The sequence below is a fragment of the Polypterus senegalus genome, chromosome 9, assembly GCF_016835505.1.
Source record: "Polypterus senegalus isolate Bchr_013 chromosome 9, ASM1683550v1, whole genome shotgun sequence".
Lineage (NCBI taxonomy): Eukaryota > Metazoa > Chordata > Cladistia > Polypteriformes > Polypteridae > Polypterus > Polypterus senegalus.
The window spans coordinates 127949469-127977211 of NC_053162.1; the positions used below are offsets into that span (position 1 = coordinate 127949469).

Consider the following 27743-nt stretch of genomic DNA (forward strand, 5'->3'; position numbering starts at 1 on the left):
AATGACAAAATAAACTACGTGATTAAAGTGGAAATGTCGAGATTGAAGTTGACATTTCGTGCTTTTTCCCCACCGTGTGCCTTTTTTCTCTGTACCCTAATAAACTTTCATATGACACTCAGACAGTGGGCTTACAACTCTTCTTTTCACGGCAACTTTGATATGTGACTTCTTTTTTATTTCTGGCACTGTGCGATTTTGTGAATGTGAGCTTTCAAGTTTCTCCAACACGCTATGTCACTCGATCAACTTCCTTTTGTTGATTATACCACGGTTTATTTGAACAAATAGTATGTTTTTCCTTTGCCTCCACTTGGTAACGCTGAAATTCTTATATTTTCCCCGTGCTTTTCCCATTGTCTTTTCACAGAAGGCTGAGCTTAAGGGCGATTTATATTGATTTGCATATTCAAATAGGCGTAATTCTGGGAGGATTTGGGCGTTACATAATGCGCGTGCACGAGCGTTAGTTTTCACACTGATCGGGATTTATGTAGCGGAAGAACGTGGAAGTTGGAGTACGCACAGATTCCTGCATCTGGATTTTTCTGTGCGTAAACACATTTCGGCTTTTGTGCTTACGCCATGTTATAGTGCAAGTTCTACGCATGGCGTTATACATGAGGCCCCTGGTGCTTCCTGTATTGCTATATGTTTGGGAGACATGGACGCTATCCAGTGACATGAGACGAAAACTGGACTCCTATGTTACTGTGTCTCTCTGGAAAATCCTTGGGTACCGTTAGTTTGACTTTGTGTCGAATGAGCGGTTGCTCATGGAGTCCCGAATGAGGCACATTACCTGCATTGTGGGAGAGCATCAGTTACGACACTATGGCCATGTGGCGTGTTTCCCTGAGGGTGATCCAGCTCATAAGATCCTCACTGTTGGGAACCTGAGTGGCTGGACCAGGCCAAGGGGTCGACAGTGTAACACCTGGCTGCGGCAGATAGAAGATCATTTCCGGAAGGTGGGACTGGACCGCATGTCTGCCTGGGGGGTTGCCAACCGGGATCTTGAGCTGTTTCGTCGTGTAGTGGGTGCGGCAACGCACTGTACCAGTGCATGGTCCCCGACTTGACTTGATGCAAGTGCTTTCGGTTTGGGAGCAGTGCTTTCACAATGTTTTGAGTGGGAAAAACAAGCAGTCATGTTTCTCAGTAGGAAGCTGCTTCCCAGGGAGAAAAATTACTCAATCATTGAGAAATAATGCTTAGCGATTAAGTTGGTTTTGGAAGCCTGGTACTACTTGTGGGGACATCGGTTTACCCTAGTCACTAACCATGCCTCGTTCCAGTGGCTGTACAGACAGAATGATATAAATGCCCAGCTCACTCGGTGCTTTATTAGTTAACAGGCATTTGCTTTTGATGTTTGCCACTGTCCCAGGGCTGCACACATCAATGTTGATGCTCTCTTACGCTGCCCACACCAGTGTGGACAAAGCTAAAGGGGTAGGATGTGAGTTCTTCTGAACTCTGCCGTGTAATTTGAGACCCTCCCCAATAGGACAACACGCAGAAGCACAACTGCCATGTCTATTGAAAGTTGCTTATCTGTTGCTGGGGTTTGCAGAGCCACAGAAACTACTACAAGTTGACCACATCCATGTATAAAATGCCGGTCACATGATGGGTGATTCAGGGATCATTATAACTTGGCCACTGATCTGGCCTCGACCCTGCCTGCTTGGTGTTTGTCTGTACATGGTAAAATTGTAGATCCCACTACAATAAATAATCTTGCTGTTCCTGTTTCGAAGAAGAATAAAATTGTTTTTTCTAAAGTACTTAAACTCAGCCTCGTTTTTGGGGTGGAAGACAGCGACTCAGGTGTCATTTTATATATTTATTAACACTTCGGGCATTATGTTTTAATCTCATCAAATGGCAAGGGAAACAGGCTGAAAAAGCACACCATATTGTTGTTTGACTTGCGTAAAAATGAGAACAATGAATACAAACATAAAAAATAATTCAGTAATATTTAATTAGAATTTATCAGTGAACATGAATTAATCAAAATAAAGAAATTAGTGAAATGTAGTGAAAAATAATGGTGATATTTATTATCAAGTAAAATTTAATAATCTTGATTGTAATATGACTGAAGATGTGGAGTCAAAATTAAGAAATAATTGATAAAGGCAGAGACTAAAAATTGGTGTTGACAACTTTGATGCAAAATACAATTAATATTCCAAAGATAGTATTTCATCACCCAGATATCTGGGGATAATGTAGAAATAATTTTGAGGAAATAATTTTTTTATGAGTGGAAAATTCCAATGAAACAAAACTAAGATTCGATAATGTGCTTGCTTTAGTAGACATAATTGGGAAGGTATAAAATAATATAATTTAATCACATTAATAAAATTATGGAATAAAATTAAAACTATCAGAAAATGTTCAATCCATTCTGTTTTGATCCAAGATGATGTATTTTTAATGGACATTTTAACTTTGTTTTCTTATGATTGTTCTCTTGAAATACTAAAGCCCATCACACTTAATCTTTTTCATTTATTTCACATAGTCTTCTTGAACACTGGCATTCTGCATTACAGCCTTTTATTGTTTGTGACAATGAGGAGCATTCTAAATTTAATGAATCATATGCTGGTGGTGGGCTGATATCTGCCACAACATCAAACTGAAAGCTTGTGGTCATCTCAATATTCGGTGAATCTGAAGGAATTGACTGTATGCTGTGGGTTGCATCTTCAGCCTGCAAGTAAAATGTGCAAAAAATGCTTAGTTATAATGTACAATCAGCAAAATAACAGACAAACAATAGTACTGAATTTCAGTTACAGACCTCTTGTTGAAGCATTTTCCTCAAGTAATATAAACAAGATGGAAGCAATGCCTAGTGACCACTTTATTAGGTTCACCTCTCTAGTACTGGCTATTTGCCTGTATGCCATGAATTCAACAAGGTGCTACAAACAGTTCTGCTGTTGACACCCCTTCCCTTATTCCTTGGTGCCGACTAGTCATTTGATTTCATTTAGTTTTAGAATTATTCATGCATGGTCATGGAAAGAATTGTATTACACTCCCTAGCTTGCTATTTTTAAAAACAATGAATTACATTTCTTTCATTTTAATTATGACATGAAAAAAGATTGTGCAAATTACAGGCTTGACACAAATATACTTTTCAATTCAATGTATTTTAAATGTTTGTTTACATTTCATTTTGGCATGGATATTCCTACATAGGCTGATTTTTCTATGATATCATAAAACCCTTAGACAATTGTTGACATGTATACTAGCTATTCAAATCATTTAGTTATTACTTTTGCAGAGACAAACAATGTTCATTAAAAATATCAAAGATTACCTCAAATGCAAAGTTTACTCCCAAAGAATCAAATTCTTGGTGATTTTCATTGGAAATCGCATTATGAGCATTAGGCTCTTGGTGTCCATCTGTGTTTACCTTACTCTCTGTATTTTTCCATTGAATGTATTTTTGTGCAGAAAATATAAGAGTAATGGCTACTAAATCAAACACCAACTCAGCAAGTTCTACTACTGACATCACTGATGATCCAAACCATAAACTCCACTGACTTCCAAGATTAGATAACAGCATCACTGCCTAATTGGAAACAAAAAATAAAACAGAAAATGTATTAATATTTCATTTATTCATCCATTTTCCAACTCATTTATCATTAACCATTAATTATGGTTATGGGGAAAAGATGCCCATTTCAATACTTTGTAGTTTACGAAATTCAATATTGACACTTTAGTTTTATCAGGAACTGTACACCCATTAGAAAACTTGCTGCATGGACTTGAAATGAATGTACAATACATACATCATTTTTGACAATTCAGTATCTGCAAATAAAGCTATATATTGAACATGTGTTGGTATATATGCGAGTGGGCCCTGTGATAACCTGGTGCCTCCATAAGTGTAGCTAGGAAAATCTCAGTCCCCTGTGATGGTAAACTGAGTAGGTGGGTGTGCAATCAACAAATAATATCAGGCAGTTGACTGTTAGACCTCTGGGTCACAGGTCAGTTGTTGTCCCATATGTGGAGGGCATTGTTATATATTTAGGGAAATGGGCAGAGTGAAGGCAGTTTAAGAAACCTAAGTCTTTTAAAAAGCTACACACAAAGCGTTAGGAACACAAGAAACCAAAATAATTCCACAGCCTGGCTCAGAACTGACCCCAGGATAAGGTTTAAAGTTACCTCAGGCCAGGGCTATTATTAACTTTGTGTCAAAGAAGAGTTAAGGGTAATGGTCAACAAGTGGAATGAGATAATGAGAGCAAGAATGAGACACAGAGAGATAGATGAGAGTTGAGAAAGGAATGATCTGAACAACACACAATGTGGTGGTTTACAAAATTAGACTTTGCAGTGCTGTTGCATTCTCACATGGAGGAAAAAAGACTTGTAGCCAATGAAGAAAGAGTAAAGGAGCACAGCATTAGTGTAACAAGTATGCAGTTTACTTTGTTGATACAGAAGGCACAGCCAGCTTGATTCAGAGCATTATGACTGAAAGGAAGAAGGATATAACAATTTACTGGATAGTGTCATTTAATATCAGCAGATTCCTGCATATTATGGATATTTGTCAATCTCTACTTGAGAACAGTATTACAGTTTAATATAGTATTCAAGTCTTTTAACAAAATACAGTATTGAATCATTAAATGGAATATTTTTTTCTGCTTTTGCTGTAACCGACAAGTAGAATGTATTTCTTATCTATATTTACTTTCACATTTTAAAATAAACAGAATTAAGTTGTTGCCTGCCTTCTCCCAGTATGTGAACTGTAACACCTGGGGAAATAGGACTATCGACCTACTGTATGCAAACGTTAAAGACGCATACAGTGCCCTCCCGCTGCCTGCGCTTGGGAAAGCAGATCATAACCTGGTTCTGCTCCAGCCTAACTACAAACCAAGAGTGAGGGAGCTACCTACAACCACACGCTTTTTCAGGAAGTGGTCCCCTGAGGCAGAGCAAGCTCTGAGAGCCTGCTTTGGAACTACGGATGGGGATGCCCTGCAGGGATCACATAGTGAGCACATTGAGGAGGTTGTTGACTGCACTAGTAATTACATCAACTTCTGTATGGATATTGTAGTTCCAGTAAGAACAGTACGCTGCTATGCTAACAACAAACCATGGATTACAAGTGACATCAAGGGCCTTTTGAACCAGAAGAAAAGGGCTTTTAAAGGTGGTGATCAGCATGAGCTCAAGCGCATGCAGAAGGAACTCCGAGTCCAGCTCAGGACGGCGAAGGAGAAGTACAGGAGAAAGCTGGAGCAGGTTGCAGAATAACAGCATGAAGGAAGTGTGGGATGGGATGAAGATCATCACTGGCTGCAGCTCGAAGTGGGGTGCCACCATTGAGAGAGCGTGGAAGAGCAAACCAAATGAACAACTTCTTTAACAGGTTTGACCACCCTAACCCACTCTCACCTCGGAGTACTGCATCCTCCAGCCATCCTTCTGCTGATACCAGCATAGGAGAGACATCCCCACCCACAATTACAGCAGCGCAGGTGAGTAGAGAGCTGAGGAGACTTCGTGCCAGCAAAGCAGTGGGTCCAGATGGAATATCACCATGACTGCTGAAGGCCTGTGTGCTGGAACTAGGGAGTCCTCTACAGCACATCTTCAACCTGAGCCTGGAACAGGGGAGAGTCCCGAGGTTTTGGAAAACATCTTGTATCACCCCAGTCCCAAAGGTATCACGTCCTAGTGAGCTGAATGACTTCCGGCCTGTTGCTCTGACATCACATGTGATGAAGACCATGGAGCGGCTGCTGCTTCACCACCTGAGACCACAGGTCCGCCACGCCCTCGACCCTCTGCAGTTCGCATACCAGGAGAAGGTGGGAGTGGAGGATGCCATCATCTATATGCTACACCGATCCCTCTCCCACCTGGACAGAGGCAGTGGTGCTGTAAGAATTATGTTTTGGACTTCTTTAGCACCTTTAACACCATCCAACCTCTGCTCCTTAGAGACAAGCTGACTGAGATGGGAGTAGACTCACAGCTGGTGGCATGGATCGTGGACTTTCTTACAGACAGACCTCAGTATGTGTGTCTGCAGGTCTGACATTGTGGTCAGCAACACAGGAGCGCCGCAGGGGACTGTACTTTGTCCGGTCCTGTTCAGCCTATATACATCAGACTTCCAATATGATTCGGAGTCCTGCCACGTGCAAAAGTTTGCTGACGACACTGCTATTGTGGGCTGCATCAGGAGTGGGCAGGAGGAGGAGTATAGGAAGCTAATCAAAGACTTTGTTAAATGGTGCGACTCAAACCACTTACACCTGAACACCTGCAAAACCAAGGAACTGGTGGTGGATTTTAGGAGGCCCAGGCCCCTCGTGGAACCCGTGATCATCACAGGAGACTGTGTGCAGAGGGTGCAGACCTATAAATACTTAGGAGTGCAGCTGGATGATAAATTGGACTCGACTGCCAATACTGATGCTCTGTGTAAGAAAGGTCAGAGCCGATTATACTTTCTTAGAAGGTTGGCGTCCTTCAACATCTGCAATAAGATGCTGCAGATGTTCTACCAGACAGGTTGTGGCGAGTGCCCTCTTCTATGCGGTGGTGTGCTGGGGAGGCAGCATAAAGAAGAAGGACGCCTCACACCTGGACAAACTTGTGAGGAAGGCAGGCTCTATTGTAGGAATGAAGCTAGACAGTTTAACATCTGTGGCAGAGCGACGGACACTAAGCAAGCTCCTGTCAATCACGGAGAATCCACTGCATCCACTGAACAGTGTCATCTCCAGGCAGAGGAGCAGCTTCAGTGACAGACTGCTGTCACTGTCCTGCTCCATTGACAGACTGAGGAGATCATTCCTCTCCCACACTATGCGACTCTTCAATTCTACCCGGGGGGGTAAACGTTAACATTATTCAAAGTTATTGTCTGTTTTTACCTGCATTTTTATTACTCTTTAATTTAATATTTTTTTTTGTATCAGTATGCTGCTGCTGGATTATCTATCTATCTATCTATCTATCTATCTATCTATCTATCTATCTATCTATCTATCTATCTATCTATCTATCTATCCATCCATTTTCTAACCCGCTGAATCCGAATAGGGTCACGGGGGTCTGCTGGAGCCAATCCCAGCCAACACAGGGCACAAGGCAGGAACCAATCCTGGGCAGGGTGCCAACCCACCGCAGTCTATCTATCTATCTAGTGTATATTAAAAATAAATAAAAAGAGACAGCAAAAACACATGCATTAATAATGTCAAAAAATAGCAATTTGACTATATTAAAAACTAATGTGAACTTATTAATTGTTAACTTAACTCACAGTGAAAGCTGGTGATTCTCCAAAAGTTCTGTAATTCAAATCTTCAAAGTAAATATTGACTTTGGCAATATCATTCCTAAAAACATCAAAACAATTAGTGTTCATTAAGCACGACTGCAACAGTTTTTTTTAGCAACTAATTATAATCTCCTAAATAATAGTTCTTAAAATATATCTGCAACAGTGACATATATGCAGGGAGAGCAGACATTGTGCTGAAGTAATTGGAAACTACACCTTTTAACAGATCTCAATCATGGACAGAAAAGAACCTAGGAAGGGAATTCCTGTATTTTGCTGACGAATGGGAGGGGAAGTGCTTGACTGAAGTTTGCAGGCTGAGTTAGCTCTAAATTCATATGGTTATTTTCTGATCAGAATCCAAGAAATGTGTAAAATGTGAGTTTCACCTTCCAATTCCAATTTAATGCCAATGATCAGGACTTGGGGCCATCCTTATTTAACAAAAATTTGGTCAAATCCAGGTGATTGTTTATTATCATCATCATCAATATGTTGTACCAGGTTCAGTTATTTGGCAACAGAAAATGAATGTTTGGCAGTTGTGTGTGCAGTATAGGAATAATGTCAGGAACAAAGACAGGGCCCTGTTAAAAATGCACAAGGACTGCTGAGTTCTGACAGGGGCATTCAACTGTCCAAAGATGACTTCTCAGCTGGACAGGTGCTGAATCTCCAGCAATTTTCTTTTAAAGTATACATCCATAAGCATCATGTAACATAGTAACATCTACCAAACCTGTCATCACAGGTTTTGGAGCACAAATAATATCATGTGTGACCCTAGTATTGGGCTGGTGATCTGACCTACCACTTGACACTCAGGGCATTGCTTGAACACTACAGGTCTTGATTGTCAGGTAAGAAATACTTAAAACCCTTATAATAATGTTGAAGGTGGATACATGTTTTGTATTATCTAACAGAAGTAAAAGCACTCATATCATTGTCCTGCAGAGCCATTACAGCATATGTATCTGAAGGAACCAGGATAGGGTCACTCCCATCTATTAAAAAGAGGAAAATGTCCCTGAAACTGATAGTTGTACACTATATGTCAAACGTTATAGAACACCTCGGTTTTTTCAGTTTTTATTCAAATTTAATCAGTTGGAATGCAATAAATCACCTAAACTGATGAAAAGGCAAGCAATAAACTTCCAGAGGATAATGGCATGAAAACAGCAATTAACAAATCAAACCCTTAGGCCGTGGATATACTTAACGCCACACAACATATGAGCCTGTGGATGCTGCTGCTACTCAAGCAGTGTATTGTCTATACTTGCACACATACTTAAATTAAATTTGGAGGATTCCATGAGGTGTCAGTGCAAGAAATCATCACAGGGAGAAAACAACCTCTGGTTTCACTGCGTTGTGAAGTGAAGGAAGAAAGATGTTAAAAAATAAAAATTATTTGCATTCTGATGCTGTTGTGAAGGTGCAAAAAAAAAAAAAAATAGATGGCAACAGTGCAACAAAATGTTGAGACAGTATGTGATACCATTAAATGTATCTCCCCATTACTATGGGGGAATATGCAACACTGTATTGCCTCTGTGAGAAATGGATGAAGAAAAGCACCATGAAGACATTTGCATGTCAGCATTTAAGTTTGATGATTTGCTTCACCACAGCGAAGCAAACATGAAAGTGTTTCACATGTTGATAGTAAACAACAATGCTGACATCATGTAAGAAAATTGAGGACACACAGCAGCCATATTTTTGCTGGTACTGCAAGTTGTGCATGTGTTGTGTTAATTTCTGAGGACGTGTTCAGAGGACAAGATAAGATAAGCATTCTAAGTGTGAAGTATAAATTGGCCCTTGGAATTGTAGACTTTTCGTTTAGAGATATTGCATGAAAAAATTAAACTGTCAGTGAGTACAGTGTCCTACACAATCCAGAGGCAATTGGAAACTGGAAGAAACTCTGATAGGAAGATCTGGCAGACCCAAAGTCACAATCTAATCAAAAGAAAAGATTCTGAGGGTCACGAGCTTGCATGTTAGGTGCCTCACCTGATACAGTATTTTACAGCAATTACATGGCTTTCCTTGGTTTCCAACAATATTACTAACTGAAATTTTACCATAACTTAATAAGAAAAAAAGAGATGTCTGAACCACTTCAAAATAATTGATGTTTTAACTTGTGTTGACTTTTAGTGCTAAACCTTTTGAGATTTTACTTTTAATTCACTATTAGAAATTGCTCCTTACATTTATGTATTACGCCATTCAAAAATATTTCTTTACCTTCACATACAATGCAAATACTCATACAGTACTATTAATTTTGGTTAAATTTCAGTGCAATAGAATGTCACATCTTGGTGATTCCTTTTGGCTCATTAATTAACAAATAAAGTTAACACATTCCCTTGAACTTATTGCCATGTTAGGGCCCACTCAGGAACCTTAAGTATCAGTTACAGAGTGTTAGCTCTTTACTCTGTACTGAAGATATTTTTTCAGGACTTTTTTGACTCACATTTTTTCCAGTGCAATGACGGTAATATAATTGTGTCTCTTTAGAATAAACTGCTATTTCAATCAAATCTATATAATTTTCATTAAATGCCCCCTTGTTAAATGCAAATTTAAAACAAAGCTGTTTGCAAAGAGAAAAGTTTATACTCTTAACAAATAAAATAAACCACACAATACAGTACACTGGATGCATGATTCTGGTGATTTAGACAGTGCACATACATATTATTACAAAGGTGTTAAATTGAAGGTAGTGATTAACAAAATAATAATAAATAGATAGATTCATGAATTTCAAATAACTAGCATCCATGGTATGTTACAAAAGTGCCAAATCTTTAAATTTGCATTTAATATGTTTAAAATTAAATGAACTGTTTTAACTTTCTCCTCCATTTCTGTCTTTATAATCAAACATTAGCATAATTACTATATATACAACATAACTACTATTGTTTTTATAACATTTACTAGTTGGACCATTAATATTTTTAAATGTCACCTTAATTTTCCAAAACTTTTTTTTACCTGTCAGATGTGATATTGTAGCCATTTTGTTTGTTCAAAACATTAAATATCCAGTTCTGCAACAAACATAATCAAAACAAAGTGTCATGAAACAAATGATAATAAAAACTAATTAAAAACTAATGTTTAAAGTTGTTAAGATGCACAATACTAATTTGTTTGTAGGAAGAAGCTGAGCTTGTGTTGAGTGGAAAGTACAAGTTAAATGTTGTAGAAATGAACAACCCACTCATAACTGTCTCTAGAAAATGACTTTCTTGATTAAGAGTAGTCTTCCTCCCAGGTATCTTCTCAAAGTAGAAATTGCAGTGGGGTTGGAAGGGTGTTGACCAATTTAAAGCATTAAAAAGCAAAACTTTCTTGCTTGCATGTATTTCCCTAAAATCTATTTTGAGATGGTGTGCTACTTGGGAATACCCATAGCCTCTGTAGTTCTGAGGGACATCTTTGCTCATGTACCGTATGTCTGAGATAAATGGCAATAACTAAAAAGAATAGCCTGTCTGAGCTAAATCTGAGTGGTAGATTTTTATGCTTGCCATGGATTACCCGTTATAGGTATCCTGTACAAGCATAAGCCTGTTCATTAGTGTATATGGTATAAGGGTAATTTGGGCCAAAGGTTAGTTACTGACCAAAAACCACACTCATCAACTTAAGCCTGATATCAGCATTATAACTACTTAGTTATCACAGATTGCAAAATACATGAAATAAATAAACAAATAAAGTGAAACACTTTAGAAGAGAGATTTAAAATTATATAGTGTCTCAACTCAGCCATTTTTGGCTAAATTACTTAGCCATTTAGTAGAAAACAGAGTTCACAAACATCCAGTGGTTCTAGGAAATGAAAAAAAAGTGATTGAGTAATACCCAATGACAAATGGGTATTTATAAAAATAAGAAAAAGAATAATCTTTTCCCCTGCATAAGAACACAAGAAATTTGACAAACGAGAGAAAACCATTCAGTCCATCAAGCCTGTTTATTTAGCTGATAGTAAGCTGTCCCAATATCTCATCCAGATTCTTCTTAAAGGTTGACAAGGTTTCTGACTCCACTACATGTCTTAGGAGTTTGTTCCGGATTCCCAGAACTCTTTGCGTAAAGAAGTGCTTCCTAGCTTCAGTTTTAAATGCTCTTCTCCTTAATTTCCACTGATGTCCCTGATGTTACTTTCCCCTGCTTAAGGTGGCATTACTGTGTTCATACATACAAGGAGTCCACTGTTTAAACTGATTAAACTGTTCCACTATAATACATTTACTGTTTATACTATGAGGCAAAAATACACTCACTATTCACAATGGAATCTAAGAATACAAGAGTGTTTCCAGTTTCAGCGCAGATACTATCAGATGTCATATCTCACTTCTATATTATATTATTCTGATAGTATGGTTGATCTATGATTATTTAAGCTGGCAGTATATCACATGATTTTTAGTGGGAAGGGATGTCAAACTTGATGACTGCATTTAATGGGTCAGTGCGTTGAGAGTGTTAAATGGGATAACAAATTACAGTATGTGAGTTCATGCAGACTTTTCAACACAGTTTCAAATTTCCAAAGTATTGCGAGCTAGCTACATGGTAACAGCCAATAACATGCTGCCGAACATTGCTAGTGCCTGCACAAATGTTTACCAGGTTTGGTGAGTTCAGTTTTTTGCAATCTATCATGGTACATCCAGCACAAAAAATCAGACCAACAATCATCTCTTCTGTTTGCACTTTCCAAAACACCCATCTTCCTTATTGTACTATGGGGTAAGTGCTCATTGACTATCAGTTCTCATAAACACATGAGCTGTCACTATCATATAAGACTAAATAAAATCTGTTTAATTTTGTTGGGCAAGTCGGTGACTGGTCTGACCAAGTCATTGGAAATATCTGACTACATGACTGGTATTCATGCGAGTGTGCCTCAACTGCCCCAGATACACTGAAACTATGTAAATGAAGCCTGCAACTGAAATTCACTTGAAAAATGATGTAGTGTAATTGCCTTAGGTAGTTATATGACATATTTTAATGAATATGATTTTGGTGAATTTACAAGTTGAATTTTTCATAATGTGAATATCTGCGGTGGGCTGGTGCCCCGGTGGCGCAGTGGTAGCATTGCTGCCTCACAGTTAGGAGACCCAGGTTCACTTCCCACGTCCTCCCTGTGTGGAGTTTGCATGTTCTCCCCGTGTCTGCATGGGTTTCCTCCGGGCACTCCGGTTTCCTCTCACAGTCCAAAGACATGCAGTTTAGGTGGATTGGTGATTCTAAATTGGCCCTAGTGTGTGATTGGTGTGTGGGTGTGTTTGTGTGTGTCCTGCGTTGGGTTGGCACCCTGCCCGGGATTGGTTCCTGCCTTGTGCCCTGTGTTGGCTGGGATTGGCTCCAGCAGACCCCTGTGACCCTGTGTTTGGATTCAGCGGGTTGGAAAATGGATGGATGGATGGATGGGCTGGTGCCCTGCCCATGGTTTGTTTCCTGCCTTGTGCCCTGTGTTGGCTGGGATTGGCTCCAGCAGACCCCTGTGACACTCTAGTTAGGATATAGCGGGTTGGATAATGGATGGATGGATAATGTGAATATATAAAATAATTGTGTTGGATATTATTAGATTTATGATCAGGTGATATCCACTTACTGTATGTACATAGTATTGTATGTAAAAATACAAATTGTGTTATCGGTAAAAGGGCAATAAATTGTGCAACTAGGTCTACAAAGTCAGCATGGTGTAGTTGGTTAGTTGTAGACATGTTAATGATACTTTATTTAAGTTGAATGCAAAAAAATCCCTTCTAAATTGTGCAGTTGCAAATACAAAAACTCATTGCCATGAACCTTTTCTAAGCAATGTTCAGAAAACCTAGCGGTTATTATTTTGTACTAAGATGAACAAAACTGAATCTGGTATTCTATCTACTGACCAATTTAAATAAACTTACTTTTGATGCCTTTGTTGGCCAAGTGGCATATCCAGCAGTCATTGTATATTCAATGTCTCTGAAAAAATGAAACAGGTACATAAAGAATGTATATAGATATAACATAAGCTCAGAAGTATTTGTTTTAAATTTAATTTGAATTGCCTTGAAGAAATACTGAGAAAATGAGCTGAAAATTAGAAAAAGAATTTCACAAAACTGTTAGTGATAGATGAATTAAAGGGGTCATTGGAGGTATCATTTTTCCATTAGAATTTGAACTGCTATATTTATTTCAATAATAATAGTAGAACTAATAATAGTATTTCAATAATCACCCTTCTGATTTAATTCATAGTCCCAAAATACAGCAAACCCCCAGTTTGTGTTGCTTTTGGTAACTGATAAGCATTTCCTGCCCTTACACATGGAACTGCACAATTTGTGTAGACAGAAAACTTAGCTTATATGTTTGGAGAGGACAAGAATCATATTGCAAAGGTATATCATAGCCCTCAGGAAAATGCCAAAATGAATTAATTTCTTAATGAATTTAATAAAGGAAACAAAGCAGCCTCTGAACAGAAAGGGCGATAGATTGTTTTGATGCAACCCAATCAGGGTCAATCAGGAGCCTGGTTTTGCTTGAGTTGCTCGCACTTAATTCAAAGAAGTCAGATCTCAGGCCACTTGAAACTCAATAAAAAAAAATTGTAATTCTTGCAGTCTATTTATGTAAAAGGGTGTCATTTTAAATAAATTTTAACTTGTAAACGTTACCATCTACATGCACACGTTTGCTGTGGTTGTTTATGTGTTATGTACTGACTGGGTGGCATTTGTGCTGTTAGTTTGCATTGCATAGTTTTAAAAATAAATTAACCCTAACCACTGTTAAACTGATGAAGTTCAAAGTATGTAAGAAGATTTTTATAGGGACGCAGTGTTGCTCTGTTTAACCAACACAACACATGTTTTTTATGTTACTGTGATTAAACCTTACGCATTCATTTGAGACCACTCTTGAAATAACTGTGAACATCAACATTATATTATGTTAATTGTTTGTCACTGAAATGTTGCATTTTGATGAGGTTTTCAGATTCACACATGCGAATATTCCTTAATAAGAAATCTCTTAATAAATTAGCACATCATGTCTGTTGCAGCTCTTACAAAAAAGGCAAGGACCTATACGGTACTGAACTCTCTCCCAATATATTGACACAAGGTACATGCATAGTACAAAAAAACAGAAAGACAAGAAACCCATTGGAAGCACAATACAAAGTGGAAATATACACTGTAGCACAGAGAAGCTACATCTATTGTCTTTTGATATTTTTGTTTGGTTTTTACTAACTTACTTCCTGACCATATCCAATAAGAATGGTTTTATTCTGCTGTGTGAGTACAAATACCAAATGTATTTTAGAAGACACACATACAGATACATAGCTATCATAAATAGTATAATATCAGGGAAAGAGCTCACCTACCTAGCATTCTGGTAAACAGTGTAATTGATAGTGCAAGCTATTTTGATTTAATAGTCAACATGTAACAATGAGATAAGATTATAGCAGAAGGTACTGTTTTTTAAGATTATGCATGACTGATTCTAAGATTAATTAGGTTTATTGATTTGATATTTCACTTTCACAAGAAAAAACTAAATGATAATAATGCTAATAATGAATACATTTATTTAGCGCTTTTCTTACTACTCAAAGTGCCACCACATAGGCAGGACCCAAAACGCGAACCCATAGAAAATATCTCCTCTTAACTTACTGGCATGGTCTTCGACACTTAGTAGAGCAGCCTAAATTATCCAAGGAAAATTCATTATACAGTTTGTAATAGCAGTGCCCTGTAAGAAAAGAAAATTATAATAAATGCATTGATAAGTAATTGCATATGCAACAACCCAAATAAAAATCTATACATAAATATGTATCAAGTGAATAGTACTGTACATTGTTTTTATTTTTCATTTCTGTATACAGATTAATTTGTCTTCATTAAGTGTCTGTAAAATAATTCCCCTCCCTTAGATGCTTTCACTTTTTGCAATAAATAATTCTAATGGGCGGCACGGTGGCCAGTACCGCCACTCCCTATACACAGAGTACGCAGTCCGTGTAGGGCACCAACTCCCAGGGGGGCACCATCCCAGCTGCTCAAAAAAATCCTTTTTATATATTATAATAATAAATTAATATTAATAATATACATATACAAATAAACAAAAATATAAACGTATATATTGCATTTTACGGTGAACGCAGAGTAGGCTAAGCACATGTGATGACGCGCGCGCCCTCATGTATTTACTTTTATTTGAATAAAGTTCTATTTTGGCCCCTATAGTAGGTGCTTTTTTTATTATTTTATTTTTACTTCCGTAATATTTGGGGGAGGGGGCACAAAAGTAAATTTCTGCTTAGGGAACCCATTTGGCCAGCAGCGGCCCTGATGGTGGTGCAGTGATAGCGCTCCTGCCTCGCAAGTTGGAAGACTGGGGTTTGCTTCCTGTGTCCTCCTGTGTGGAGTTTGCATGTTCTCCCCGTGTCTGCATGGGTTTCCTATGGGTGCTCCGGTTTGCTGGGATTGACTCCAGCAGACCCCCATAACCCTGTGTTAGGATATAGCAGGTTGGATAATTCTAATATATTTATTTCTGAGTTTTTAGCATTAATCATCAGAAAAAGTTAAAATTAACCCTGTCTCTTGTTATAAAGCTATTTAAATAAAAAAAGCACATGTAAAAAGTATTTAATAGTTGGTTGAAGAAAGAAAGAATGTATTTTATAAGTCAGTTCAGACTCTTTTTCTTTGCTCAGTCTGCCTGATGTTGCACATTGTCAGTTAGATTTTGGTTTGGTGATTGGGCACATTCCTTGAGAACATGAAAGTGTTTGTTTTTATGCCACTTTATTGTGGATTAAGCTGCATATTTTTTGGTCATTGTTTCTTTACCATGTTGATGGATTTTCAGTACCTTAGAAATTGTACTATTATCCTCCCCAGTGAATACTTTTAAACTCAAAATATGTTAAATTAATTCCATTGATTTGTCTTTCTATTAAGAGTCTGCTATCTCCAGTTTAGGTAGGCAGAGGGCTAAAATCTAACCTGAAAGCATCACGCAAAAGGTAAAGATCAACCCTGAACAAGGAGCAAGTCATGGGGATAAAATGCAGATTAGACTCCGTACATACAGTACTGCACCACTAATCTCTTGACTTTTTGCTTTAAATGACATAATACACCGTGAGACATCTCATTGACTGAACTAAAGCTCATCTGAAACACATTATTTGACAGACTAATTTTTAAGCTTATTTTCACACTCCACTCTCTCTGACAAGAAACTACTACTAATGAACCACAGTCTCTCCATACCAAATGCACACATTATTATGGCATTGGTAGTTTGTATTTATAATTAACTTGGTATACCATGCTCATTTTTTATTTTGGTTATTTGTGTTGTGTTTGAAGGAGTTTTGTTAGAGGTACACATCTGATTAAACATAAAGAGATTAGTGTCATTCAGCCAGTTATTTTACTGTACTGAGTGAACAGTTAATATTGAATTATTATTCCCCCACAAATTACACCTCATAAATAAGGATTATATACATTTTACTTGACTTTCAAATGACATGCCAGGTAATCAAAATTACTGGTCAAGATGGGAGAGCAAGAACAAGACATCAGGAATGAAAAAGAAGGATCAGCTGCCTTTCAAAGACAGCTGAATGAAAAGGCTAAATACATGTTGTTATTTATTCCAGCAACTGCAAACTTAAAAGGAAAATACCCTCTCCAATCTCTTCAACATGTTTTCCTATATCCAAAAACCTTGTTGTGATACACTATATATTATTTTGTGCTAATGCAACACATGCAATTTAAATATCACAAGATGTATTAAAACATGAAGAATAGCTTTCATATTCCTGTCTTCAGTACACACTTTTTAATTGATCAACAGAATGATTTTCTTCATTCATTCTTTAGTAATATATTAACAACTATTTAATACAAGAGTACAAACTTATAAAAGTGTTTTATATTCTTACCCCAGGCAATATGTCTGTTATAGTTGCAATAAGATGCTCCTTTTGGTAAAGGATAAAAGTAGTATGCGCACCCACAGCGTTTCACCATAATCAACTGAAAACAAGAGCGAATGCAGGCCTGCAAATAGAAATCAAGATGTTTATCATCTGTGTACATGAAATGCTAATTTTTTTGTCATATTTGTCAAGTTAAAGTGTATTAAGAATCTTCCTTGCCTTCTTTAAAAAAAAAACATAAAGGTGAAGGGTTTAAGCAACACAGAAGAAAAAATACAGACACAAAACAGTCCTCCACCTATCAAAACTCTTAAAAATCTAAAACAGTCTCTTCTGCTGGCTAAACAAGAAACTGTTAGAGGTCAATAGTAAAGTTCCCCTAGTAATACTCCAATCCACACTTTTAAAAAAGGGAGGTTGCAAATTTTGAGTTGGTTACTGCTGCCGTCATTCTGCAAAACTGTAACATGTGCACAATGTATACAAGAGGTGCAGTATTGTTTATCCATCTGTTGATGCTCCAGGCAGTGTTGTTGAAGCAGATGTTAGAGGATTCCAAAATTTTATTGCAGAGCCCATCTTTGTCATCTTTTGAACAAAAGATTCACGCTAGAAGACCTCCATTTAAAGAGATTTCCAATAAGATTGCCTCAATTTTATAATCTGCAGGGGACAACACCTCTTGCAAATCTCATTCATCCTTTACTCATAATGTCAGCCTCTCTTTGTCAATACTATCAACTACTACTACTAATTCAAGTGCTGTAAAGTCTGACAAGCTATATGCATGTGTATGTCATAATCAGGTGACAAACAACAGCAAACAAGAACAGAACTACCAATATGTTGGGCAACAAGTGTTTATTAATTTGCCCATCTAACCATTCATTCCTTTCATGGACTTATTTTATCCAGTTGTGTATCTTCGAGATGACAAATGTGTGGCACAGCAGCACTAATAACTGCATTGCCAATACACTTGAAATAAATTAATTTTACACACAGAATACATAATATGTTAAGTGTGGCAAAAGAGCATAAAAAATAGGTTGATGAATTATAAATGCAACAGTGTGAAATATATTCAAATCTGCCATACAAAATGCACATCCATTTTTAATAAATTGGACAACAACGTGTTAACTCCCATTATATTTAACATGCTTAATACATTAAATGAAAAAAAAATTTTTAAATATTAATTTCCTTTCCTACCATTATTACCAATTATAAGCTGAGTATCTAGCTAAGCTAACATGGCACCAGTTTAATATGATGATTTTGCATCCTCAGTTTTGTTTGTTTTTGTTCTGTGTTGTATTTTAGGTATTCTTTTTTACCGAACTGATGGTTGTTTATGGTAATGAAAAAACCTGGCTTTTCATGTGTTTTAATCTAACATGAGTCAAATTGTGAACATCACCAACATCAGATAACACACTTATGTCAGAGAAACAGAGAAAGAGATAGAGGTAATGGCACTGTGCTATGAAATTGGTAAAGACAGATTTTTCTTTTCTATTTCCATTAAATAGAACAGATACGATTCACTTTGGGTGTTGTTGCTATCTGTGGTTGATGTGATATACTGCACAGACTCTAAATGTACACTGATCTTCCTGTGAATTAACACAAGGCACCAGTGTGTGCCTCTCTCTACCTGCTGCCACTGACCTACTGATTCATGTCACTTTGGAGTCTGTTTTATAACCCAGTAACTAATTTCTCCCTGATGTGAATATGATGTGAATGTCTTCCTCACCAACACAGCTTGATGCTTTTGGACTCAATGGTTAGCTGAGCTTTGAGCACTGAGCTATCACATGTTATCTTTGAAACTTGCCTGACAGTAAGACTACGGGATAACATACATTTCATTATGTACAGTACCGAGTCATATATGTTGTGATTATTTTTGTGAAAAACATTATGTACTCTATAACATGTATTGTGTCTCTGACGTTTTGACAACATGTGTGGTAAATAAACTAAACAAAAGTAACTCATAGTTCCTAGGCATCTTTACATTCTAAGCTGTAATCTGCTACTTGTTATGTCCATTTACATATCCAACAGTTTTTCTTCTTCTTTTGGCTGCTCCCATTAGGGGTTGCCAATAGCAGATCATCTTCTTCCATATCTTTCTTCCCTCTGCATCTTGCTCTGTTACACCCATCACCTGCATGTCCTTTCTCACCACATCCATAAACCTTAGCTTAGGCCTTTCTCTTTTCCTCTTCCCTGGAAGCTCAATCCTTAGCATCCTTCTCCCAATATACCCAGCATCTCTCCTCTGCACATGTCCAAAGTAACGCAATCTTGCCTCTCTGACTTTGTCTCCCAACCATCCAACTTGAGCTGACCTTTTAATGTACTAATTTCTAATCCTATCCATCCTCGTCACGCCCAGTGCAAATCTTAGCATCTTTAACTCTGCCAAATCCAGCTCTGTCTCCTGTTTTCTGGTCAGTGCCACCATCTCCAACTCATAGAACATAGCTGGTCTCACTACCGTTCTGTAGACCTTCCCTTTCATTCTTGCTGATACCCGTCTGTCACAAATTACTCCTGACACTCTTCTCCACCCATTCCAATCTTCCTGCACTCTCTTTTTCACCTCTCTTCCACAATGCCTATTACTCTGTACTGTTGATCCCAAGTATTTAAACTTATCCACCTTTTCCAACTCTACTCCCTGCATCCTCACCATTCCACTGACCTCCCTCTCATTTACACACATGTATTCTGTCTTGTTCCTACTGACCTTCATTCCTCTCCTCTCTAGAGCATATCTCCACCTCTCCAGGGTCTCCTCAACCTGCTCCCTACTATCGCTACAGATCACAATGTCATCAGCAAACATCATAGTCCACGGGGACTCCTGTCTAATCTGTCAACCTGTCCATCACCATTGTAAATAAGAAAGGGCTCAGAGCTGATCCCTGATGTAATCCCACCTCCACGCTGAATGCATCTATCACTCCTACCGCAGACCTCACCACTGTCACACTTCCCTTGTACATATCCTTTACAACTCTTACGTACTTCTCTGCCACTCCGGACTTCCTCATACAATACCACAGCTCCTCTCGAGGCACCCTGTCATATGCTTTCTCCAGGTCCACAAAGACGCAATGCAACTCCTTCTGGCCTTCTCTATACTTCTCCATCAACATCCTCAGAGCAAACATTGCATCTGTGGTGCTCTTTCTTGGCATGAAACCATACTGCTGCTCACTAATCATCACCTCACTTCTTAACCTAGCTTCCACTACTCTTTCCCATAACTTCATGCTGTGGCTCATCAATTTTATTCCCCTGTAGTTACTGCAGTCCTGCACATCCCCCTTATTCTTAAATATGGCACCAGTACACTTCTTCTCCACTCCTCAGGCATCCTCTCACTTTCCAAGATTCCATTAAACAATCTGGTTAAAAACTCCACTGCCATCTCTCCTAAACACCTCCATGCTTCCACAGGTATGTCATCTGGACCAATGGCCTTTCCATTTTCATCCTCTTCATAGCTGTCCTTACTTCCTCCTTGCTAATCCATTGCACTTCCTGATTCACTATCTCCACATCATCCAACCTCTTCTCTCTCTCGTTCTCTTCATTCATCAGCCTCTCAAAGTACTCTTTCCATCTGCTCAACACACTTTCCTCGCTTCTGAGTACATTTCCATCTTTATCCTTTATCACCCTAACCTGCTGCACATCTTTCCCAGCTCGGTCCCTCTGTCTAGCCAATCAGTACAGGTCCTTTTCTCCCTCCTTAGTGTCCAACCTCTCATACAACTCATCATACGCCTTTTCTTTAGCCTTCGCCACCTCTCTCTTCACCTTGTGCCTTATCTCCTTGTACTCTTGTCTACTTTCTGCATCTCTCTGACTATCCCACTTCTTCTTTGCCATCCTCTTCCTCTGTATACTCTCCTGTATTTCCTCATTCCACCACCAGGTTTCCTTTTCCTCCTTCCTCTTTCCAGATGTCACGCCAAGCACCCTTCTTGCTGTCACCCTTACTACATCTGCTGTAGTTTCCCAGCTGTCTGGTAACTCTTCACTGCCACCCAGTGCCTGTCTCACCTCCTCCCTAAACTCAACCTTGCAGTCTTCCTTTTCAACTTCCACCATTTGATCCTTGGCTCTGCCCTCACTCTCTTCCTCTTCTTGATCTCCAACGTCATCCTACAGACCACCATCCTATGCTGCTTAACTACACTTTCCCCTGCCACCACTTTGCAGTCTTCAATCTCCTTCAGATCAGCTCTTCTGCATAGGATGTAATCTACCTGTGTGCATCTTCCTCCACTCTTGTACGTCACCCTATGTTCCTCCCTCTTCTTAAAATACATATTCACCACAGCCATGTCCATCCTTTTGGCAAAATCCACTATCCTCTGACCTTCTTCATTCCTCTCCTTGATACCATACCTACCCATCACCTCCTTGTCTCCACTGTTCCCTTCACCAACATGACGATTGAAATCTGCTCCAATCACCACTTTCTGTCCCTTGGGTTCCCTGTTCATCACTTCATCCAACTCACTCCAAAAATCTTCTTTCTCATCCATTGAACACCCAACTTGCGGGGTATTTGCACTAACAACATTCATCATCACACCTTTAATTTCCAACTTCATAATCATTACTCTGCCTGACACTCTTTTCACCTCCAAAACACTCTTGACGTACTGTTCCTTCGGAATAACTCCTACCCCATTTCTCCTCCCATCCACACCAAGATAGAACAATTTGAATCCACCTCCAATCCACCTGGCCTTACTCCCCTTCCATTTAGTCTCTTGTACACGCAATATATCAACATTCCTTCTCTCCATCATATCTGCTAACTCTCTCCCCTTACCAGTCATACTGCCAACATTCAAAGTTCCTACCCTCAGTTCCACTCTCTTTACTTTCCTCCTGTCCTCCTGCCTCAGGACACGTCTCTCTCCTCTTCTTCTACTTCTTCGGCCAACAGTAGCCCAATTTCCGCCAGCACCCTGTTGGCTAACAGTACTGGTGGCGGTTGTTGTTAACCTAGGGCTCAATGGATGTGGTATGGAAATTTATATTGTTGTCCCCATATTGATTTGACAAAATTTTAAACCAGATGCCCTTCCAGACATAACCCTCCCCTTTTATCTGGGCTTGGGAATGGCATGAAGAAACAATTTTTGATTTTTTTTTTATAATTTACATATCCAACAGTAATTATAAAAAAAAATAATCAAAATGACATATGCTATGATATTTCATTTTGACATGAGAGCCATGCACCCTTAGCTTTATTCATTTTTACAGTTTACTGCAGATTATATTTTAATTAATACAAAGTACTAAGTCACACCAAAACTTTTTGTTTTGTCGCAGCCAAAAACATGATAGTTCATATTTATATGATAATTATCTTCAGTCTAATTTACTAAAATGATACTGTATATAGAAACATAATTTACAATGAAAAGTGGCAAAAATCAAGAGATTAACCCAAATTACATTACTTTATTATATTTTCTCTGACCTGTTGGGTATAGCTGGATTCATAAAGATTCTCAATGTCCACTTCTGTGCCATCAAGACAGTCACCATATTCACCTCCAAGTCTCTGGAAAACCTCCTAGAGCAGAACAATCAACTTTGTCAGGTCATACTAAATAAAGAGTAAACTGTAAGTTATCTGCATATTAAATTGATTGTATGCATGCTAGGCATAGAGCAGCTTCAGAATTACTTCAGAAGATAATGTACTTGTCATTAAAGTTACATAGTTTCTTTATGGATCATTTAAAACAGTTATAGGCAAAGAAATATCTTATAATTAAACACTGCAAATAAAAAACACATTTTTGGAAAAGTTCTTGAATTTTTTATTATTATTGATTAATATATTTTTTCTAATTAATCTCCTACCACAAGGAATTTACTAATATTTCAATATACTATGCTTAGATATACTGTATGTGCTTGGCTGAAGTAAGTTAAACTGTGAATTAGACTGGATGAGATATATTTAGTTCATACTTATCAAATTAATTTAATGCCTCCTACAGTATGATTATACATTTCCATCCCTGCATTTTGAAGCTAGATATGATGTTTCCCATTGCTCAACACTAAGACTGTTGCTTTTTTCACTTTACATGGTAGCCATATTGAGTACTTAGGCAAAAACGAGGGCTCAGGAATGTAATTAAGCCTAGAAAAGCCAAGAAATGGAAAAAATGTTTCAGGAGAAAACAACATTGTAGTCAGAAGGCAGGCCAAAAAAAAAAAAACTCCTCCCGCTGTTTTTTAAGCCAAAATTCCATATTTAGGGGCTCTTTATCAGCATTTTTGCTTCCTGCTTCTGTGGGTGAAAAACAAAACTTTTGTTTTCCTGTTTTCAATAGATCTTGATGTTTTAGGGTCCCCTGATACTGAAAACATCAATATCTCGATAATATGTGTATGTCTGTCTTTTTGTGTGTGTGTCTGTGTGTCACCGTTTCTTGAGGATGGTCTAGAGCTAAAACATCTGGACAGAAAAATACCAAACTCTAAACTTAACCCTGTTATGAGATGACGATGTGCTGATTAGGTTTTGAGCCAAATTGTGCAAGAGAAACAGTCACTCTAGAGGAACGCTCAAATACCGTAATTCTGAAATTAATTATAAATTCTTCTCGTCAGTTTCTATCATAATGACCTATTTTATGATCAGAAAGATCAGCATCAGAGCAGTAAATAATTACTGAAATGTTAGAGAATAGTTTGGGTAACTCGATTCCTGGGGTGCAAAGCCTTCTGATGCTCATGTCTGAATGTTTTGAAAATGAACAAGTAGATTGACCTTCTGGTTGTTGTAGCAGCTTGAATATGCATAAATACAAGGAATACATTCCACCTGATGTTTTTACTTCTTTTTAAACTTGTAATTTCTAATTGTACATCTCCTCAGACTACACTCTGCAATGTTCATATCATGTGAAATGTCATAGGTTTCCTTTGAATGAGTACCCTTTTATAGCCATTATATGGAGACAACTAGTGTGCATTTTTATATGAAAACAGATACAGTATGTGGAAATGCACCATAACACAAATTAATTTCATGAGGAAGATCACTAGCGCAGTTATAAAAAAAAGAAAAATCACTTCAACCCTGAGTGTGTGCGCAAAGTACTAAATTATATCATGCTTTGCACATACAGTATTGATGAAGAATGCATCTTGTTGATGGCCGAATTCCATTCATTACTGATCATGTTTTTTTTTTTATTTACAAAATTGCATTTTTGGATATAGATTAAATAATATGCTATTGGAAGATAGCAATTAAGGGAAAGTTTGCTATTTTTCAAGTCAAAGTTATTTCATTACAAACATGATATATATTAGTTTGCCACATGAAATGGTGTTCTAAAGTGAAGCAAATTTTATAAATTTTAAAAATTACTAGTCCTCTTTTGCGCTTTATAATAGAGGCGAAGGGTAACACAGCACTATTTTAAAAAAAGCCTTAAAACCTGCCAAATACATATGTTTTTCAAACCAAGAATGTTACTGAGTATTAATTCACATCTTAACATTACACACAAACAGCATGTAGGTTTAAGAAGGAAAAAGAGCAAAAAGAAAACCATTGTTGAGAGATTTGGCCATTTTAAAAGGAGACTGGATGTGATCTTTACTTCGCCAACTATGACACTGTTTTAGCTCCAGAGGGAATTTCGTCACTGCAACCTGTGGAACTGGGAGGAGATACTTGGCCCCAGGGGCATGGATTCATCTTGGAAAGTCTTTCTCAAGTGTTGGTATCAATATTATTGAGTGTTGATGACCAGATGTGAATTTCTGTTGCTATGCTGTGCATAACAGACAATAATAACCAAAAAAGACACACTTGCGATGGCCGGTATTCTTTCAATATGCAAGTGCTTATATCTTTATTTATCAAAGACTGATAATACATGCTTTGATAACACTTCAGTTTAGGTACTGCAAAAATACATCTATTACTCATTTACTATTATGTAACAAGACGTTACCATATACTATTTTTGGTCTTAATAAGACTTACATGCAAACTTACTTAAAACTTACTTAAGTGAGAGAATGAATACACATAGCATGCAATCAAATGGCAAGAACTAAACAAATGTTATAGGCATTTATTCATCCATGTTCATAACTCACGTATCCAGGGTAGGGTCACAGCGCAGCTGAAACTTATCCCACCTGCATGTGAGGCTAAGCAGGAAGAATCCCTAAATGGGACACGAGTTTATTGCAAGGCAAACACACACATGCGCACAAACATGCAGGCCACTTATAATTATTAATTATAATAATCCATCCATTTTCCTAACCTTTGTATCCAGGGCAGGGTTGTGGGGCAGCTAGAGCCTGTTCTAGCAAGCATCAGACACAAGACAGTAATAATCCCAGGACAGGGTGCCTGTCCATTGCAAGACAAACACACACACACAAAGACCACTTTAGCAATGCTAATTCACCTAAATTTAATTAGGATGAGGTTTAGAAGGTACAGGTGGATTAACCTAAGGAGAGCTGTAGAGCAGAGCTGTCATCCCTGCTTCACAGCTCCAGAGTCTACATGAAGTCTGCATGTTCTCTCTGGTTATTTATGGATTGATTGCCACTAGTGCCAGTGAATTTACTCACTCAAAACACTGGGCTCAGTTCTTTTATTACCATATCCTGAGCAACAGGAACTCATTGAAACTCATGAAAATAATCGATAACTGGTTTGTTGTGTTTCAATTTCCTTCTTAGTACACTCTGCCTTTTTCATTTTCTGATTTTTTTTTATCATTCGTGTGCAAGACAGGTGGCTTGGCCCTTTCAAAAGTCTAAGGCATTTATTAAAATACAATTTGGCAAGTTTTAAGTTTTTTTTTTTCTTTCTTTCAGATTTGGACCCCAATATCCTATAACCCCATTGCAAAAATTACAAGAACTGAGAAGGAATTTTTAGCGTTTATAAAAAACAATTAATTTTAGAACACAGATGCAAGTGTATACCATGAGTGCAAAGTAATAAATTTGACTTGAAAAATACACAGGGGGCAAGAACATGGCCCAAACCAAAATGCAATAGCAAACAAACTTAACAGGCGAAAGGTCCAAACCAGAAGAAACAAAAAATGTTGCTCAAAAGGGCAAAACCAAAGATACTTGTACTGGCTACCTAAAAATCATTTTCTATTTAAATTTCTAATAACCAGTGAGTAGTTTGTTTTGAAAATATCAATAAACTTGAACTGCCATCCAAACTATCAGCCAAGTGTTGATGTAACATAGCAACACACTCTATTGGTATATGCAAAATGTCAACAATGGAATAATTGTACCTGAACTAGTGTTTCTTGCAATAAAGCCAGTCAGTTATTTCCTAACCCAACTAGTCCTAAACAGGGTTGCAAGCGGTGCTAAAGCCTATCCCAGCTAGTACAGGGCACAAGGTAACAACAAACCCTGCACAGAGTGCCAGTCCATCACATGGCAAGCACACAAATTCACATATCCAACGACAAACAAGGGCCAGTTTAGTATGACCAGTCTACTCATCCCGCATGTCTTTGGGCTGCGGAAGGAAACCAGACCATACAGAAGAAACCCTCGCAGAGATGGGGAGAACATGCAAACTCTATGCGGGAAGGACTAGTGGTGAGGCAGCAGCACTACCACTGCACCACCATGTCACCTTTGCAATAAAGTCTTAACCCAAGATGGTGACATCACTATCAGAAAGATAAAATAAATAAACCATATCAGATAATAGCATGCAAAAGTAAATGAATCAAAAATGACACAACATAATGAAAAAATAATGTTCATAACAAAAGCATGGCAAGAACACTTTGTATGATTAAATGTACAGTAAACATTTGTATTACAAACAGTATTCCGCTCTGCATCCTGCCCCAACATTAAGCTATTGTTGAGCTACAGTATCTCAACGTGTGTCTAAATGAAACTATGTATTATTTTTGAATTCTGTATGGTGTGACAGAACCACTAGGGGGCGTGCCAGCCACCCAACCCAACACAGACAGATGAAGGAGGCACACTTATAAAACGCACAAATTTTATTTCTTTTCTTCACCTGTGGGCAACTCCTTCCCCGTTCCCCACAGGCACAACACAGTCCCACAAGCACAGTACCACACAATTCTTCTTCTCTTTCTCTTTTACTCCTCTACTCTACCTTGGCAAGCTTTGTCTCCGTCCTCCCGATTCTGACTCACCGAGTACTGTCCTCTGGCACCCAGAAGTGCTTCAGGTGCTTGTTGCCCCACTTCC

The 27743-nt window shown here is 38.0% G+C and overlaps 1 protein-coding gene across 5 annotated transcripts in view; it reads right to left on the minus strand.

Annotated features, from left to right (window-relative positions):
- Positions 1-1870: 1870 nt before the first annotated feature.
- The window catches only part of LOC120535772 (amiloride-sensitive sodium channel subunit alpha-like), a 77229-nt gene continuing 51356 nt past the window's right edge, over positions 1871-27743 (minus strand). For all 5 annotated transcript variants that reach the window (XM_039763825.1, XM_039763824.1, XM_039763827.1 and 2 more), the window contains exons 8-15: positions 22960-23055; positions 17433-17550; positions 15136-15214; positions 13363-13420; positions 10406-10461; positions 7358-7433; positions 3353-3613; positions 1871-2731 (exon numbers count right to left, since the gene is read on the minus strand). In XM_039763825.1, the coding sequence (XP_039619759.1) occupies positions 2513-2731; positions 3353-3613; positions 7358-7433; positions 10406-10461; positions 13363-13420; positions 15136-15214; positions 17433-17550; positions 22960-23055 (963 nt within the window). In that variant the 3' untranslated portion in view covers positions 1871-2512. The remainder of the gene's footprint in view (positions 2732-3352; positions 3614-7357; positions 7434-10405; positions 10462-13362; positions 13421-15135; positions 15215-17432; positions 17551-22959; positions 23056-27743) is intronic.